Source organism: Mus musculus, chromosome 1 (genome assembly GCF_000001635.26).
Source record: "Mus musculus strain C57BL/6J chromosome 1, GRCm38.p6 C57BL/6J".
Lineage (NCBI taxonomy): Eukaryota > Metazoa > Chordata > Mammalia > Rodentia > Muridae > Mus > Mus musculus.
In genome coordinates this window covers 93,495,859-93,512,103 of record NC_000067.6, presented here as the reverse complement: position 1 = coordinate 93,512,103, position 16,245 = coordinate 93,495,859, and the positions used below count along the sequence as shown (strand labels likewise).

Here is a 16,245-nt window from a genome sequence, read left to right as displayed (position 1 = left end):
GCTTCCCCGCCCCCGCCGCGCGTCCGCCGCAGCCCCGCCCCCCCGCGGACGCACCACCGATTGGCCTGCGGGCGGGTCCTCCCGACCGGCGCCTGCGAGCGCAGCACCTAGCTCTGATTGGTGATCACATGGGACAGGGCGGGGCGAGGGAGCCCCATAAAGTCAGAAGCAAAGCTGTGCAGCTTCTCCGCGGGTGCAACAGGGCTTCGGCGGGCTGTGCGTGTCCTCGGCCCTGGGAGGGGCTTTAGGACCTGAGGACTCTGTGCTGGGTGGGACTTAGGAAACCCGCGAGTTCTCCGTCTTAGTCTTCGCTTTGACAAGGCGACGGGAGGATTCTATCTTGGACGCAGCTTTGGAACAACGGGAGGACTACCCCAGACCTGGACTCTGGAATGCGGGTGGCCCTGGGCGGGACTTTTGGCACAGGGGCGGGTCTCAGCCTACAGCCTGGCTTTGGCAAGCAGGGCAGCCCCGATTCTGGGTGGGGCCTTGGACTTCAAGCTCGCGGGACTATTCTGGCATTCAGGCCTCCCTGACTACTAGGCTCTTTCCTACCTTCCATCCGTGGTGCCCAACCAGGGAATAGTGGAACCGTGGTCTTTAGGCACCAGCTGTTCCTAAAGGGACGCTTTTGAGGTGCAGGCTACGCTAAGAGTCCTCGAAGCCCTCGCGGTTCCTTTCTGGATTTGAGGCTTTCTGGAAATGAAAAATGGTGAGACTGGATTCTGGTCCTTCCACTTCAGACTTGCAGCAAACTCACTTTCTTCTTCCATTGGTTAAGCGAATGGGCCTGCAGGGAGCCAGCCCTTTGAACCAGTCTAGGCTAAATAAATCCACACAGGCCCCCAAGCGATTCATATAGAACTCTAGCCTTTGGCAATAAGTCCTTAAGATAAGCAGGGAGGGCCTCAGCCCACTGGAGGGTGGGTGGGTGGGGGGGCTCTCTGCTTCTCCAAGGCAACCTAGAAGCTCAGGCTGACTGGGTCTGCAATTTTAGTAGGCTTCCCAACTTCCTCCACCACCTTGGCTATCCCTTATTTGTAACCAGCCACTGCCATAGCCACTGACTGTGATGTCCATCATTAAGAAAAGGAACTGGGCCGGGTGGTGTCGCACGCCTTTAATCCCAGCACTTGGGAGGCAGAGGCAGGCGGATTTCTGAGTTGGAGGCCAGCCTGGTCTACAAAGTGAGTTCCAGGACAGCCAGGGCTATACAGAGAAACCCTGTCTTGAAAAACCAAAAAAAAAAAAAAAAAGAAAAGGAGCTGGACTGGACAAGGCAAGAATGAGGTTTGACATGAGCAACCTAGTGATTTAGAGAGCAGGAGCCTCATTTCCTAGTGTCAGTACGCTGCTTAGAGAGCAAGAGGATGAGAAAGACTCCGATAGTACTGGGTGGTCAATCCAGGGGTCATGCTGACAAACCGGAGTGAGGCCAGGCCGAAGAGATTGATCATCCACCCAGATTAGGATAAAGTTTGGGGTTATGTGGCTCTGCTCCCTTTATGAGTCCTGAGATCAAACTCAGGTTTGATCACGTTATGAGGCAAGTACTCTTAGCCACTAAGGCATCTCACCAGAGCAAATTCAGATTTTTAAAGTCACTTTCCTGGGCTGGGGAGATGATTTAGCTGTTAAGGGCTGCTCTTCCACAACACACAAATCCAGTTCCTGGCACCCACATGGCTGCTCACAACGGTCTCTAAGTCCAGTTCCAGGGGACCTGACACCCTCCTCTTCTAGCCTCCTTGGGTGACAGGCATACACATGGTACAAAGACATGCAGGCAGGCAAAATACTCATACACATACAATAAAAAGGTAGAAAAACGTAAAAATCTGAGCATGGTGGTATACATCTTTAATCTCAGCACTCCAGAGGCAAAGAGAGAGATAGTAGATTTCTTTGAGTTGGAGACCAACCTGATTTACATAAAGAGTTCCAGGTTAGCCAGGCTACAAAAGTGAGTCTGCCTCAAACACAAAAAAAACTCCAACCAATACATAAACAAACATTTTAAAAATTAAGACTGTTTTCCTAATTCATCTCTCTTCTTACAAATATGGAGAATTAGAAATATATTTGGATCACTTTTACTTCCCACTATGTTTAACAGTTGTTGCTTCATTTTCTAATTAGTAAATTTACCTATGAAGTCTTACTGTCCATTTTATCAAGTAGTCTGCAGACAATCTGATAACCTGTACAGCTATAGGATTTCTTTTGGAGTATCTGGGTTATCTCTGATGAAAATATACGCAGCACGCCTGCTATTAATACAAGTAACATCTTGCTCTGATATACAGTTGTAATAGGGGTCTTGAATCTTCACAATGGCCCGCATACTTTACTCAAAAAGAGGACTACTCATTTAATATCTAAACAATAGTGCTTTATTGAAAAAGGTTAATTTAAATGGATACAAAGTTGAAGTGTGAAATGTTTTCAAAATACATTTCTACAAGTACAAGTTACTTCTTAGTGAAAGAGCAAGTATCTGTTAGCAAAAGCAGTAAAACTGAAGGGGGTTAGAATTGTGGCTGCAAGACCTCACAATCCACACTGCCAATATTAGATGTCAGCTGACCCGAAGTAGCACCTTAACTCAAAAACATGGGACTCACACCGAATACTTGGGAATTCTTTCATTTTTTTGTTTTTAAATTTTTCTCCAACAAACTTAATGTCAAAATAAGCCAAACAAAGGACTGCATGGGTACTCTAAAGTCATTGACGCTTTTCTTGATAGGAACTTCACACAATGAACTTCCCTGATCACTCACAGTGATGCAATGTGAAGAGGCAAAGCGAGCAAATGTATTTTTCCTCATTAAATTTATAAACAACCATGCTTAAGCTTCATCTTATTAGTACTACTGAGTTTTGGACTGAATTAAACGTAAATCCCTGCCTCATCATCAATCAAGTCCTTCCTCCTGCAGCAAATGAAAGCACACAGTTAGCACCTGCTTTGCTTCTCCACACCACTGCCTCCTTCACCTGCCCCTTCCCTTCTAAGGTCACTGCCTGACATTAGAAGACAGGGTAGAAGAGGGAAGTGCCAGAATATAAACCAGGCAGGACTCTGCTTGCCTGCTTGGGGCACAGATCTGAAAAGCCTTTCGTTCATGGTGTGAAGACATTTATACTACACACACTGAAGAAAATGACAGTGCCTGGAAACAGATGAGACAGTCTGCACATAAAAAACCCAGCACTGCTATTTTCCTTTCAATAGAAGGATCACTGAAAAGGGGAAGAGTTAGACGAAAACCTGGCAGGCATCTGGGCTTCAAGTGGCCTTTTGTTCAAGAGCACCACCCAATCACAAGCCTGGGGTTGGATCCATGCCAGCCAAGGACTATGATTTCCACTGCTATGACCTTTTGCACCTAGTTATAGAAAGTACATTAAAGTGCAGTATAAAATATAAACATTTTGGTTTCTTTAAAAAAGTATTGCCTTTTTAGTTGAGTAAAAAGTTTACTGACTCTTCCTTATAAAGAGTCTTGTTACAATATGAAGCTGGAGCTCATAGCTGCTTTGGTTCTCTCCACAGCATAGCATAATCAGCATCCACAGTATAAAAAGTCCTTGTAGTGAGCTTTCTCTACAGAGGTTTGAAAATGATCTGGCACTAGAATCCAGAGCTCTTAAAATTCAACCCTGAAATCCTGCTTTTTAAAAGCTATTTAAGTATAAACATGTATCTCATTAGATAACTCTCTTCTGTTCTACCTGGTTAACAGATAATTGTGCAGATGAATAAGCCGAATGAACTACAGCAGCAAAATTGGTTTTAGGTGTTCTGTACAAATATAAAGTTAACAATGTGACTTCAATTCTAGTAAGCAAATAATTTGCCACCAAGTATGCACAACCACTTCTGTCACAGGTACATCAATGTCCACCACACAGGAACATTCTGAGCATAAAAATGTCTAGATAGAAATCAAAGAGTACTTGTCAGTGATTAGTCAGGCCAGCTATATCATAGAAATTCACTATTAAGAGTATACATGTTGACTGATTCTTAGAAATAAATTCTAACATTAGTGGTTCAGGAGGAATAAAATATCAGAGTTTTCCTTACAAAATTTAAAGTGTAACAATGAAATATAAATGTTAAAAGTACTTCATACCAAAGGAGTTGGGGGGTTGAGGGCAGAAAAAGAAGGAAAAGAAAAAAAGAGTAAAAACAAAAACCACCAAATGTTAAAAAAGAAAAAAAAAAAAAAAAAAAAACCCCAACCAAACAAAAAACAAAAAACAACCAACTGAAATCCTCAGACACAGGTGCTTCATTGTGGATGGGTGCCCTTCCTTCCACAGGGCTAAGAACCTTGATGCTGTAGCACTTATCAGGAAGTCTTTCTTATCCAAAGTGTTTCCTGGAAAGTAAAAACAAAACAATTTAAATGGAAGTGATGCATTTGTTTCTTACAGCACTGGCAATCCTCCCTCTGCAGAACAAAGGGCATAAACTGAACTAAATCAAGATGCCTTTATGAGGTTTGTGGAAACTGACAGATACTGTAAAACAGTGCTCAGAATTACATCAGATCACAAATCTGAGTGACACGCCAATTTTCAATGGTCACAGCACGGTTGCCTGAGAGGCCTAGAGGTCTACACCTAGGTGGCCCTTATCTAATGGCACTGGTTCCTCTTTCTGGCACCTTTACTATTTTTTTTCATCTGCAGAAGACTTTAATAAATTAAGAAAGTTCTTTTTAAAGATGTTTCCAATATTAAAGAGTTTCCAACACTATTACTAATAAAAATTTTAATTTTTCTTTAACATATTTAATTTTTTCTTTACCATAAACTATATTGTAACATTAGAAAATAAGAATATCTTTACTAGACAGTAGGTGGCAGCAGAGACTAGTTTCTGCTTTTCAATGAAAGGTTACTAACACAGCTAACAGCAGCGGACTTGAGAGAGAGGAGCCCATAGTCATAGGGGAGTCACAGTCATGGCTGAGCTGGCAGTGAGCCCGCCCTCCCTCCCCACTTACCAATATGAAAGCTCGGCCTCACACATGCTGCCCGAGAGCCCCGCTGTCACTGTCACCACCCTGCATCTGCATCTGCATCTGCGCTTGCATTCTTGCAATCATCTCTTGCATGCGGCGGAGCTATGAACAGTACATGTCAGATACAACGTTGGTGTTGTCATGCATTAGTTTCCATTGCTTTTCTCAAACACATGTTCAAATAAACCTTATAAACCAATATAAAAGAATCAACTATAAAAAAACCCATGTAAATGACAAAATTTATGATTCAAATGAGACAGAAGTTATCAATAAACAGAATCACTAAAGACTAGTAAGACAATGAGGCAAAAAGAAAGCCTGCTATTACCCTTTGGAGAACACAAAGGATGAATCATCTTTTCTGCTCAGCAACAAGGTCTTAGCTATGAAAACAAAACTTTTCCCTTATTAATTTTTTATTATTTTTGAGACATATTATCACTAGCTCAGGCTAGATTTAAACTCCCTCTGTAGCCAAGGATAACTCTGAACTCCTAATCTTCCTGTTCCTACTTCCCAAATGCTGGGATTATAGGAAAGAGCCATCATGCCTAGTTTATGCTTTGCTGAGATTGAACCCAGGATAAGCATCACCAACTGACCCACATCCATTGTTAGACTCCTTAACAATCGCTGCCACTGAGGTCGGTATATGTTCAGAAGGGCTGCAGGCAAGGACTCTAAAATATTTACTCACGTGTTCTTTAGGTGGCTTTGTGGTTATTACAAGTATCTTATCCACACAGAATTAATTTGATCAAAGAAATTATTTCTTTTTCTTTAGAAAAGGCTGTCCTCTTGTGACCACATCACCACTAAATAAACTGCATCATTTTAACTGGCAGTGTTCTATAGTCCTGATCAATTGCTAGCTGGCTATTTGGGTATCAACTGTTCTGTAGTCCAGTTCTCAATGAGCTCCCTGTGCACCACATACTTAGTTACGCCTTCAAACATTGCAATTACATTACCAAACACCCCTTAGGAAAGGAAAGAATACCACTCTGCTAGAGTATTGTTCACATGGTTCTAAATTCAGAGGTTTAGAGGACTGAATTCTTATACTGACTGTCCTACCCACAATGTAGTGTTTTAACCTCCACTATCTTATTAGCAGCACAATCTCATTTCTTCTTCCAAGTAAGACATATATTTCTACCCTATTTTTGCAATGGCAATTCATTATGTTTCCCAATTGGTTATTCTCTACATATAGAGAAAAAGACCTTTGAACAGTTTATAAAAAAAAAAATTTCAGTCATATAACCTTTTATTGTTAGCTAAACTGCTACTTGAGATTGAATGAGGCAATACATTTTAAAATATGTATACTATGTATTTACATGTATTTTAAAGATTAGCAAACAATGCTTCAAAAAGAAAGGAAAAACTATAATTAACTATGAAAATTTTGGATATAAAACAGCTATAGATTCTAGAATACAACCATTCTACTTTACCTCAGCCTCCTTTTCAAGCAAGATCTGGTCTTTATTCATGTCCTCATTCTCTACTTTCCTAAGGGTAAAAAAGAAATTACAACTTTAATACTACAATACTGTATTTCTGAATAGAGATAACAGACAGACTTTTATAATCCTGAAGAACTCTGCTTTATATTTATTTGCTTTCTAAAGGTCTCTGGCCAGCTTGAGCAGCGCAAGCATGGCTCTGGCAGGCCTTGCCCTTCCCACTCCTATGCCTCTGTAAACCACAGATTACATCCCTAAAGCTCTCCATTCAAGTCTGTTCCCTTATTCAGACTCTTTCTTATGCCAGATTCATTCCTAAGGCTGACTACTAACATCCAGTTATCAAAGCATTGAAGCCCAGCCATCAAAATCCCCCTTTGGTTCATCTAATTAACACGCCCAGTCAAAGCATCTGAGCCCATTCTAATCCAGACCTCCTTTTCTCCTCTTAAAAATTGAACCTGCAGTTTTTCTGTTGGAGCCAGATAGCAGAAACTTTTACTTTTCTTTCTTGTTTTCTCTATGTGAAAATAAGTGTTTGGGTGTGGTTTGTGCCTAATCCAGGTTATGAGGGGAGCCCCCCCACTGTGTGTGTGCGGGTCCCCTTCACTTAAGGCCTTTTAAAGACATGATAATTAAGAGAACACAGGAAGAAAAAGAAGACAAAACATGAAACTGGAAATTCAGAAGACTTATTTCTGTAAGGTGGAAAGATGACTTGCCTTTGTCTTACAGTCAAAAGCAGCAGGTCTAAGCAAAAGAAGGGTCCTGGTTTAGGTAAGTCCCCTTCATGACTACGCTGTGAATAAACCATTACACCTAAAGAAGCCAAAAGAAGCTGAGTGAACAGAGCCTGGCACACAGGACTGAGGAAAGCTCGCTGATAACACCAACAGTTATGCTAGTAAAAGCCTTTCTTAATTAATATATTTCCAAATTAACATCTCAAAAACTATTTTATTATTTATGTGTGTATGTGAGTGTCTATATATAAAAATATGTGCATATGAATGCTGGTGCCCTTAGAGTGAGAGGTGTTAGATTCATTGGAACTTAAGTTACAGGTACTTGTAAGCTTCCTAGAGACATGGTTTTTCAGGTACAATTGGGTCACAAAGCACATCTCTCATATGTGATGGTTTGTATATGTTTGGCCCAGGGAGTGGCACTATTAGGAGGTGTGGCCTTGTTGGAGTAGGTGTGTCACCGTGGGTGTGGGCTAAAGACCCTCATCCTAGCTTCCTAGAAGCCAGTATTCTGCTAGCAGTCTTCAGATGAAGATGTAGAACTCTCAGCTGCTCCTAACACCACGTTTGCCTGGATGCTGCCATGTTCCCACCTTGATGATACTGGACTGAACCTCTGAACCTGTAAGCCAGCCCCAGTTAAAGTCCTTATAAAGAGTTGCCTTGGTCACGGTGTCTGTTCACAGCAGTAAAACCCTAACTAAGACATCATACAAATACACTAGGACTACAAAAGAGACAAAGTGAATGGATCTGGCCACATGGAGTCTGTAGAAAATAGAGCTGTTACTCCAGTGACACCTATGGTGATCTTACCTTCCAAAGCTCTCAATGGCAAGCAAACCCATCATTTATTTATAAACACAGCCATACTTCCACAAAAGTACCAATGCAAGCCTCTGGCTCTTCCATCTAAAGCTGTTTGTTTAAAAGAAATGCTTTATTATTATTTACTTGTATGCATTGCCTGCCATGCACCACATGCATGCCAGAAGAAGGCATCAAATACCCTGGAACTGAGAGTCACAGTTGTGAGCTGCATTGAGGGTGCTGGGAATTGAACCCAGGTCCTCTGCAAGGGGAGCAAGTGTTCTTGCCTCCAGAGCCATCTCTCTAGCCTCTGAACTTGTTCTTTATGTACATGTTATGAATGTCTCTTTTCCGTCCCCGCTTCCACTTGACTGAATTAACAATATTCTTTTACAGTGATACAGTGATTGAACAGAAAGTACATTTTTTTTATGATCAAGAAATCCCAGTTATACACATGAAAGACAGGAGAATGAGACTCAGGGAACATGATACTGGGAAGACAGTGTGACAACCTGCCGCCTCTCTTCAGCCTCTCAGAACGGAAGTTTTCATAGTGAAGGTCTTGGGTCACTTCCTGTAGGTCCTGCATGTGGGTGCTAAAAAGGAGAAGAAATGTAACAAGGGATTCAGGATATGGCAGTCTCGAGGGCAACAACAGCAATATTCTAGACTGAAACACATGGAAAAAAGCCAGTACTGTGAGCCCGGATAATTATTTGGTAAACTTCACAGTTTGCTGGACTCTCAGGTAAGAAAGCTCCTTTGGAACTACAATAAGCTACAACACTAAGACCTTGATAGAGAATACTTTCTCCTTGACACTGTCATAGGCACTACAAGACACACTACAAAGCCATTAGCACTGGAGGGATATGGACACAAAAGAGATTCAGGAGACTTTTTTGTAAATGATAACTGAAATATAACACTTTAATTCTCTAAAAGATCTTATGAAAAATAGACAATTCTAATAGGTCTCTGCCTAGCTTTTTTTATTTCCCAAATGTTACTCATTTAAAATTGTGTAGAGAACATAACACATTCCTATTTAGGAAAACAGTATGAATGTGGATAAAAGGGTAGTTGGATCTTCTTCACTTTAAGGAAGGCACAACTTGCATAACAGAGAAATATCACACCTACTGTGCAACACTGACATTCCCTGAAGGACAGGGCTAGGACAGCCAGCTGCTCAGCACTGCAGACAAGTATGTCTTAGCACTCTCAGAACTATTATGCTACATCTGTAATAACTTAAGATGGCAAAATCATACTGGTTCTCATTCAGTAAATAGCCTAAGTATGCAGTAATTTAACTAATCAAAGTATTAGTTTATTCAGATTACTTCTCTTTGAACTTTTTTCATTAAAGAAGTATATTTTATAGAGAAGTACAAGAGTAAAGCTTGAACGTTTCAAGAAGAAGTGATGGAGAGAAGGAAATTGTTTAGTATATATAGTAAATAGGTGCTAAATACATTATACCTCAAAATATGTATAAGCACATGCTAATAAAAATAAAATAGCTTATGCTGTCTCACCATATGATACCCTCTGATTCATTTTAACATAGTGAGAAGAACTTGACCAGATGTTAACATTCTAGTTTCCAGAAAGAGACAAATGGGCTTCCATACTTACAAGATAACAAAAACTAGACCAAGACATCTTAAGCTAATTGACACCCGTAACATTTACAGTTTTCTAGGCTAATGGTGAAGCAGAGCTGCTGATTTACTGGCTGTAGCATTAATAGACTCTGGGGCTCTCGCTTTGTTTGCTGGGCAATAGCCAAGATCCCATAGGTTCTCATTTCCTCTAGTAACAAACCTGCTATTGGAGAGACAGTGGTTAACTTGTAAGTGTTCCATATCTGTGACACTGTCACTCAGAATGTCTTTCCTTGGTCTGTTTGTATACATGTGTGTTTGGGTGCTTGCACTATCCAGAAGAGGGTGTGCAGTCACCTGGGACTGTTGTCATAGGTGGTTGTTGAGTACCTGAAATGGGTACAGTGGCAGCAAGCAGTTTTAACTGCTGACCCATATCTGAGGCCCATTTCATTCTTCTTTTAAAACTTAAGAGTTCAATAGACTATATCCTTTTTTTCCATACTGTTGTCAAAAGTCATCACCCTTAATTTAAAAACGATTCAAGAGGGGAAGGCATACTTAAAGTTTACATTTATTTAAAGGGTGGACAGCAAGAAGGGCAAGTACTATAAAATCCTAGGAGAAAGAGATTCAACAGAGACTGAGTCCCAATAAAGACCCTCAGTCCCAACTGCAATGGTCTTCTTAGTCTGCAATAGAGGATACCAGTTTCTGAATGTCCCCACTCTTCATGGTCTGCCCTAGTGAATACGCCAAATGTCTTACATGAGCATCGTTCTCAGCTTCAGAAAGTCATTGTGTTCTGGGTTCTCCACCTCTACAACACCCCATGGGTAGAGACGGCCTCTAACCTTCTTGCCTTTGGCTTCAATCAACTGGTTGGAGCCAACCACAGAGAATGGGATACTGGCCTAGAAAAAAACCACAAGGTAGTAGAGAACAATGTTCACTGTAAACCAAGGATACAGAAATGGCTCACTGCTAGCTGGGCAGTGGTGGCGCACGCCTTTAATCCCAGCACTCGGGAGGCAGAGGCAGGTGGATTTCTGAGTTTGAGGCTGACCTGGTCTACAAAGTGAGTTCCAGGACAGCTAGGGCTATACAGAGAGACCCTGTCTTGAAAAACAAAAAACAAAAACAAAAAAAAAAAGAGAGAAAAGAAAAGAAAAGAAAAGGCTCACCACTATTTACAAAGTTGTTTTGTTTTGAGAAAGGAAAAAAAAAAAAAAAAGAGAAAGGTCTCAATACATAGTTATAGATGGCCGGGAATTAGCTATGTAGAGCAGACTGACCTCCACTTCACAGTGATCATCTATCATCTGCCTCTGCATCTCCCAGTGTCCCCAGTACTGATATTAAATGGGTGTGCCAGAATGCCTGGCCTTAACTACATCTGACTGAGTGCTAAACGGATATACATTTTACTTACACAGACTAGTTATTTCTCACATGGACAGAGTCTAAACAAACCAATTTTGCAATGACATTTCTTTTCTTTTTTTCTTTTGTAGATTTATTTAATTTTCTTTTATGTGCATTGGTCTGAGGGTGTCAGAACCTTGGAACTGGTGTTACAGACAGCTGTAAGCTACCATGTGTGTGCTGGGAATTAAACCCTGGTCCTTTGGAAGAGCAGACAGTGCTCTCTTAACCACTGAGCCATCTCTCAGCCTGCAATGACATTTTCAATTCTTAAAACTTTCATAAATATGTTGATACCAAAATATATTACTGTAATATGACCTTCCCAATCTTCTGTCAGTGAAGCTTTCTTAGCCATATGTGTCTTTTAAAATATGTACACAAGAAAGCAGGGAACAGGAATTGTTCATGCTGCATGTCTAAAGTTAGCTCTTACCTTGAGGAGTCTAGTCTGCTCCTTAAAGTCTTCATCTTCATCTGACTCTGCATCAGGTAAGTGATAGATTTTAATGCTATGCTCTTCAATTTCATCCAAAATCTGGAACAATAACAAAACTAGAATCAATTTTAGTTAAGGACATATTATTTTAACTAGGTAACTCATAATTGAAATTTACAAGAATTATACTCAGGAAGCAGAGGCAGAAACAGACATCTGCAAGTTTAAGCCAGTTTGGTGCACATGGCAAGTTCCAGATAGGCCAGAGCTACATAGTGAGATTCCCTTAAATAAAAATACCCAAAACAAAATCCACTAAGAATCATTTGTGTACCAATGGCCAAATAACTGATAAGAAACAGCCAAAAAGGCTGTTTGGGAGTTTTTCTGTCTGTAAGAATAACAATAATAGTAACAATTATAAACACTCACTTTCAACATAAAAAACAATAGGAATACTAGTAATAGCCTCAATACAGCAGCTAAGCTGAAAATACTCTCACAATCATCTACCAAGACAAGAGCCAGAGGCCAAACAGACACTATAAGCACCTAAAAGTTCATGGGCAATACAGGAGTCTCACACATAGTCACTGAATGGGAGGAAGAATATATTATGCAGGCAAAAAGAATTTTGAGAGTAATCCCAGCACTTGGTGGCAAAGGCGAGGCCACTGTGATCTACATGGTAAGTTCCACAACAGCCAAGGCTACACTGAGAGACTGTCTCAAAGTATCAAAATGTATTAATTGATTAATTGATTAATCTTGAGCTGGGCAAGGTGGCATATGCCTCTAGTATCTTAAAAAAAAACAAAACCAAAAAACCACACAGGTGAAGAGAGACAACACTTCCATGTCACATCACTCAACTTAGTACTTGTGGGAGCTCCTTGTACTCACTCAGCCACGTCCTACTCAATGAGGTTCTTTTTATCTAAGAGTGTTAACTATACAAATTTGATTCTTCCATGAGGATGAAAATAAAAAGAACAAAAACCCTTCAAACCTTACAAATACTCTTTGAGTTCCAATACACAAAAAGAAATGAATTCTATAGTCCTGCCTCTGGCAACTCAGTTTAAATCTTTCTTCCTTCTACTTCCTGGGTAGCTGGCTCAAAATCCTGCTGAGAAGGCACAGGTGGCCATCTCCTTTCTACTCACCCTTTTCTTAAGCCGCTCACGCTCCTTCAGAGTGAGAGTGTCAGCTTTCGCAATGACAGGCACAATATTCACCTTATTGTGTATCGCTTTCATAAATGCAACATCTAAGGGCTTCAGTCTAAAAACAATGTTCAAATGCCACACATTTAGGGAAAGCATAGAAACATACCATTTTTCTTCACAAAATCATCTCATTCATATATTACAACATGCAAGAGGTTTCTGAGGTAAACAACTGACTCACCCATGTCCAAAAGGTGAAATGAAGTAGAAGCAACAATGTACCCTGTTATCAATGATGTGACGCCTGTTCAGTCCACTCTCATCATGTAGGTAGCGTTCAAACTGCTCATCAATGTAGGAGATAATTGTCTTGAAACTAAAGCACAGGAGTTACAGAGACAAAGTTCGGAGCTGAGATGAAAGGATGGACCATCCAGAGACCACCCCACTCGGGGATCCATCCCATAATCAGCCACCAAGTCCAGACACTATTGCATATGCCAGAAAGATTTTGCCGAAGGGACCCTGTTATAGCTGTCTCATATGAGGCTATGCCAGTGCCTGGCAAATACAGAAGTGGATGCTCACAGTCATCTATAAGATGGAACACAGGGCCCCCAATGGAGAAGCTAGAGAAAGCACCCAAGGAGCTGAAGGGGTCTGCAACCCTATAGGTGGAACGACAATATGAACTAACCCCAGAGCTCGGGTCTCTAGCTGCATATGTAGCAGAAGATGGCCTAGTCGGCCATCACAGGGAAGAGAGGCCCCTTGGTATTGCAAACAGGGGAATGCCAGGGCCAAGAAGCAGGAGTGGGTGGGTAGGGGAGCAGGTCAGAGGGAGGGTATAGGGAACTTTCGGGATAGCATTTGAAATGTATATAAAGAAAATATCTAATAAAAAATGTTTAAAAAAAAGAAACTAAAGCACAAATTTCAATAGTAATCGTGGGGTACTAAGACAGGCACTCCCTAACTTCAAAAGAAAAACCCATTTCTCTTCCCTTTCCCATATAATACTTAAAACAACCCATAACAGAAGATTGACTCTCTGTCAATCTTAGGCATAATGAAGGCATGTGTTTTTGTTTTTAAACTATGGCAAATATTAAGTAGTTTTAATGAATCAATGGGAATCAATAACCTAAGTACAACAGATTACCAAGTTCCTGATAGGTGGTCTATGAACCTGGAAGGCTGCCAACACTTTTCCAGACTTACAACTGCTTCACAAGAGGCCAAGAAACAGGGCAGTACCAGAAAGCATGCAGTCCAAGGCAGGATTATGAAAGGTGCCATCAGGACAGCAAGTTCATGGGATGGTGAGAAGGGAGGCATTCTTAATGTAGAAGAAGGGTAAACAAGCACCATTACCCTGCCTTCCTTTTCTCATTTAGTGCTGCAAATTTGATACTTTTTCTTGGCAGGGTTAGGACAAAAAAATAGTAGGTACAAAAGTAAGATTTTTCTGCACAATGAGGGCAACGGAGTATTCTACCCTCTGAAATCCCTTACTTGTGAAAATGATGGCAAAGAGCAGTCGTTTACAAGTAATATGTCTCTAAGGAAGGGACAGACATAGAAAGAGCAACCTGTCCTCTGGCTGCAGTCTGTATTACAGTGCTTTGTTTATGTTAGCAGTTTGTAGACAATTAACTTTTCAATCTCAGGTCTCATTAGAGTGGACACAGTGGCTCATATTCAAAATAGGAAGGAAAAGCAGGAGAATTCTGAGTTCAAGGCCAGCCTGAATTAAATAGTGAGACCTTGTTTTGAGAGAGGCAATATTTAAACTTGAAATGATTAGATCCGGCAACTTTAAGTGTTGCTAACATTGTCTACAATGTAAATACATTAAGTAAATGAAAACAAATGCAGAGTAATTGACCCTTTGAGGGCTCTGCACCCTCTGTGAATTCATACCAATCCCTGCAGTTGATGGCATCCCCGTAGCCGGGAGTGTCCACTACTGTAAGCCGCAGCTTCACACCCCGCTCTTCAATCTCAACAGTCGAAGCCTCTATCTGGACAGTTCTTTCAATTTTCTCTAGAAAAGAAATAAACTTAATAGAAAATGTACTTAAAAATCAAGGCAGCATGCTAGAAGGAGAGATATCCATTATTTATATTCTTATGAAAAATGATAGCCGGGCAGTGGTAGCGCACACCTTTCATCCCAGCACTTGGGACGCAGAGGCAGGCAGATTTCTGAGTTCAAGGTTAGCCTGGTCTACAGAGAGAGAGAGAGAGAGAGAGAGAGAGAGAGAGAGAGAGAGAGAGAGAGAGAGAGAGTTAGTTCAGGACAGCCAGGACTACACAGAGAAACCCTGTCTTGAAAAACGAAAAAAAACAAAACAAAACAAAAAAAAAAACAAAAAAACAACGACAACAAAAAGAAAGAAAGATGACTTGGAAGGTCTCAGAAAGTAATATAAACACTGTTTAGAAAAGATCCAGAGTCAGCAAAGGAAATGTTGGTGCTAAAAATGAATGTTTTCTGGGGATTGTTGAAAATACCAACATTGAGGGGCTGGAGATGGCTCAGCAGTTCAGAATACTTGTTGCTCTTGCAGAAAACTAAGGTTCAATCTCTAGCGCCTTCATGATGGTTTATAACCATTTGGAACTTCAGTTCCAAGGGAACCAACCTCCAAAAGCACCAGGTAAATATGTGATCCACATACATACACTCATGGCAAAACACAGATTTAAAAACAAAAGGTCTTAAAATTAGCTGGTCAGTGGTGGCTCACACCTTTAATACCAGCACTTGGGAGGCAGAGGTAGATGAATTTCTGAGTTCGAGGTCAGCCTGGTCTATAGAGTGAGTTCCAGGACAGCCAGGGCTGTCCAGAGAAACCCTGTCTCCAAAAACAAAAAACAAACAAAAAAATCTTAAATTTTAAAAACAAAACAAAACAAAACATATTGGGACTAGTGAAATGGCTACTGGATACAAGCGCCAGCTGCCAAGCCTGATGATGACCTAAGCTCAGTACTGGAACCCATATGGTACAAGCAGAGAACCAACTACTCAAAGTTGTCTGAGACAAAGTAATTTATGAATTCATTTAAAAACAGAATATAAAAGTATTGGTGAAAAGGTTGTACATCTTTATTGTGGTTGACCTTATTCGTTCTTATCAACAAGTATTTATGTAGCCCAGTAGTAGAGCATTTGACTAGCATGCAAAAGGTCCCAGGTTTGAGAAGTACTGTAAAGCAAAACAAACATATTTGAGAATGCCAGTGTCTTATGCTGGGATAATCAGAGAATAGACAAACATATCCCTATCATAAATTTCTCTATATATAACACTTTAATTATATTTAAGTAACTTTAGATAATCCTGACAAGTGAACTTCTGGCGTCATGTATGCTGGGAAGGGCTCTACCATGGAGCTACATTCTCACTCTTGTATGTAGCTTTTTAAAGACATAGCTTTTCATCCAGCATACAATACAGATGGAAAACCAGGACATTTACTAGATAGCAAACTGAAATGAAAGTTAGTTACATAGATACAC

General features: G+C 40.7%; 1 protein-coding gene across 8 annotated transcripts in view; it reads right to left on the bottom strand.

The window, feature by feature from the left end:
* Window positions 1–2,370: 2,370 nt before the first annotated feature.
* Septin2 (septin 2) overlaps window positions 2,371–16,245 on the bottom strand; it is a 30,753-nt gene continuing 16,878 nt past the window's right edge. For all 8 annotated transcript variants that reach the window (XM_006529241.2, XM_030252110.1, NM_010891.2 and 5 more), the window contains 9 exons: window positions 14,640–14,763; window positions 12,958–13,092; window positions 12,714–12,831; window positions 11,545–11,646; window positions 10,452–10,597; window positions 8,586–8,669; window positions 6,503–6,560; window positions 5,022–5,141; window positions 2,371–4,391 (listed from right to left, as the gene is read on the bottom strand). In XM_006529241.2, coding sequence (XP_006529304.1) covers window positions 5,040–5,141; window positions 6,503–6,560; window positions 8,586–8,669; window positions 10,452–10,597; window positions 11,545–11,646; window positions 12,714–12,831; window positions 12,958–13,092; window positions 14,640–14,763 — 869 coding nt within the window. In that variant the 3' untranslated portion in view covers window positions 2,371–4,391; window positions 5,022–5,039. The remainder of the gene's footprint in view (window positions 4,392–5,021; window positions 5,142–6,502; window positions 6,561–8,585; window positions 8,670–10,451; window positions 10,598–11,544; window positions 11,647–12,713; window positions 12,832–12,957; window positions 13,093–14,639; window positions 14,764–16,245) is intronic.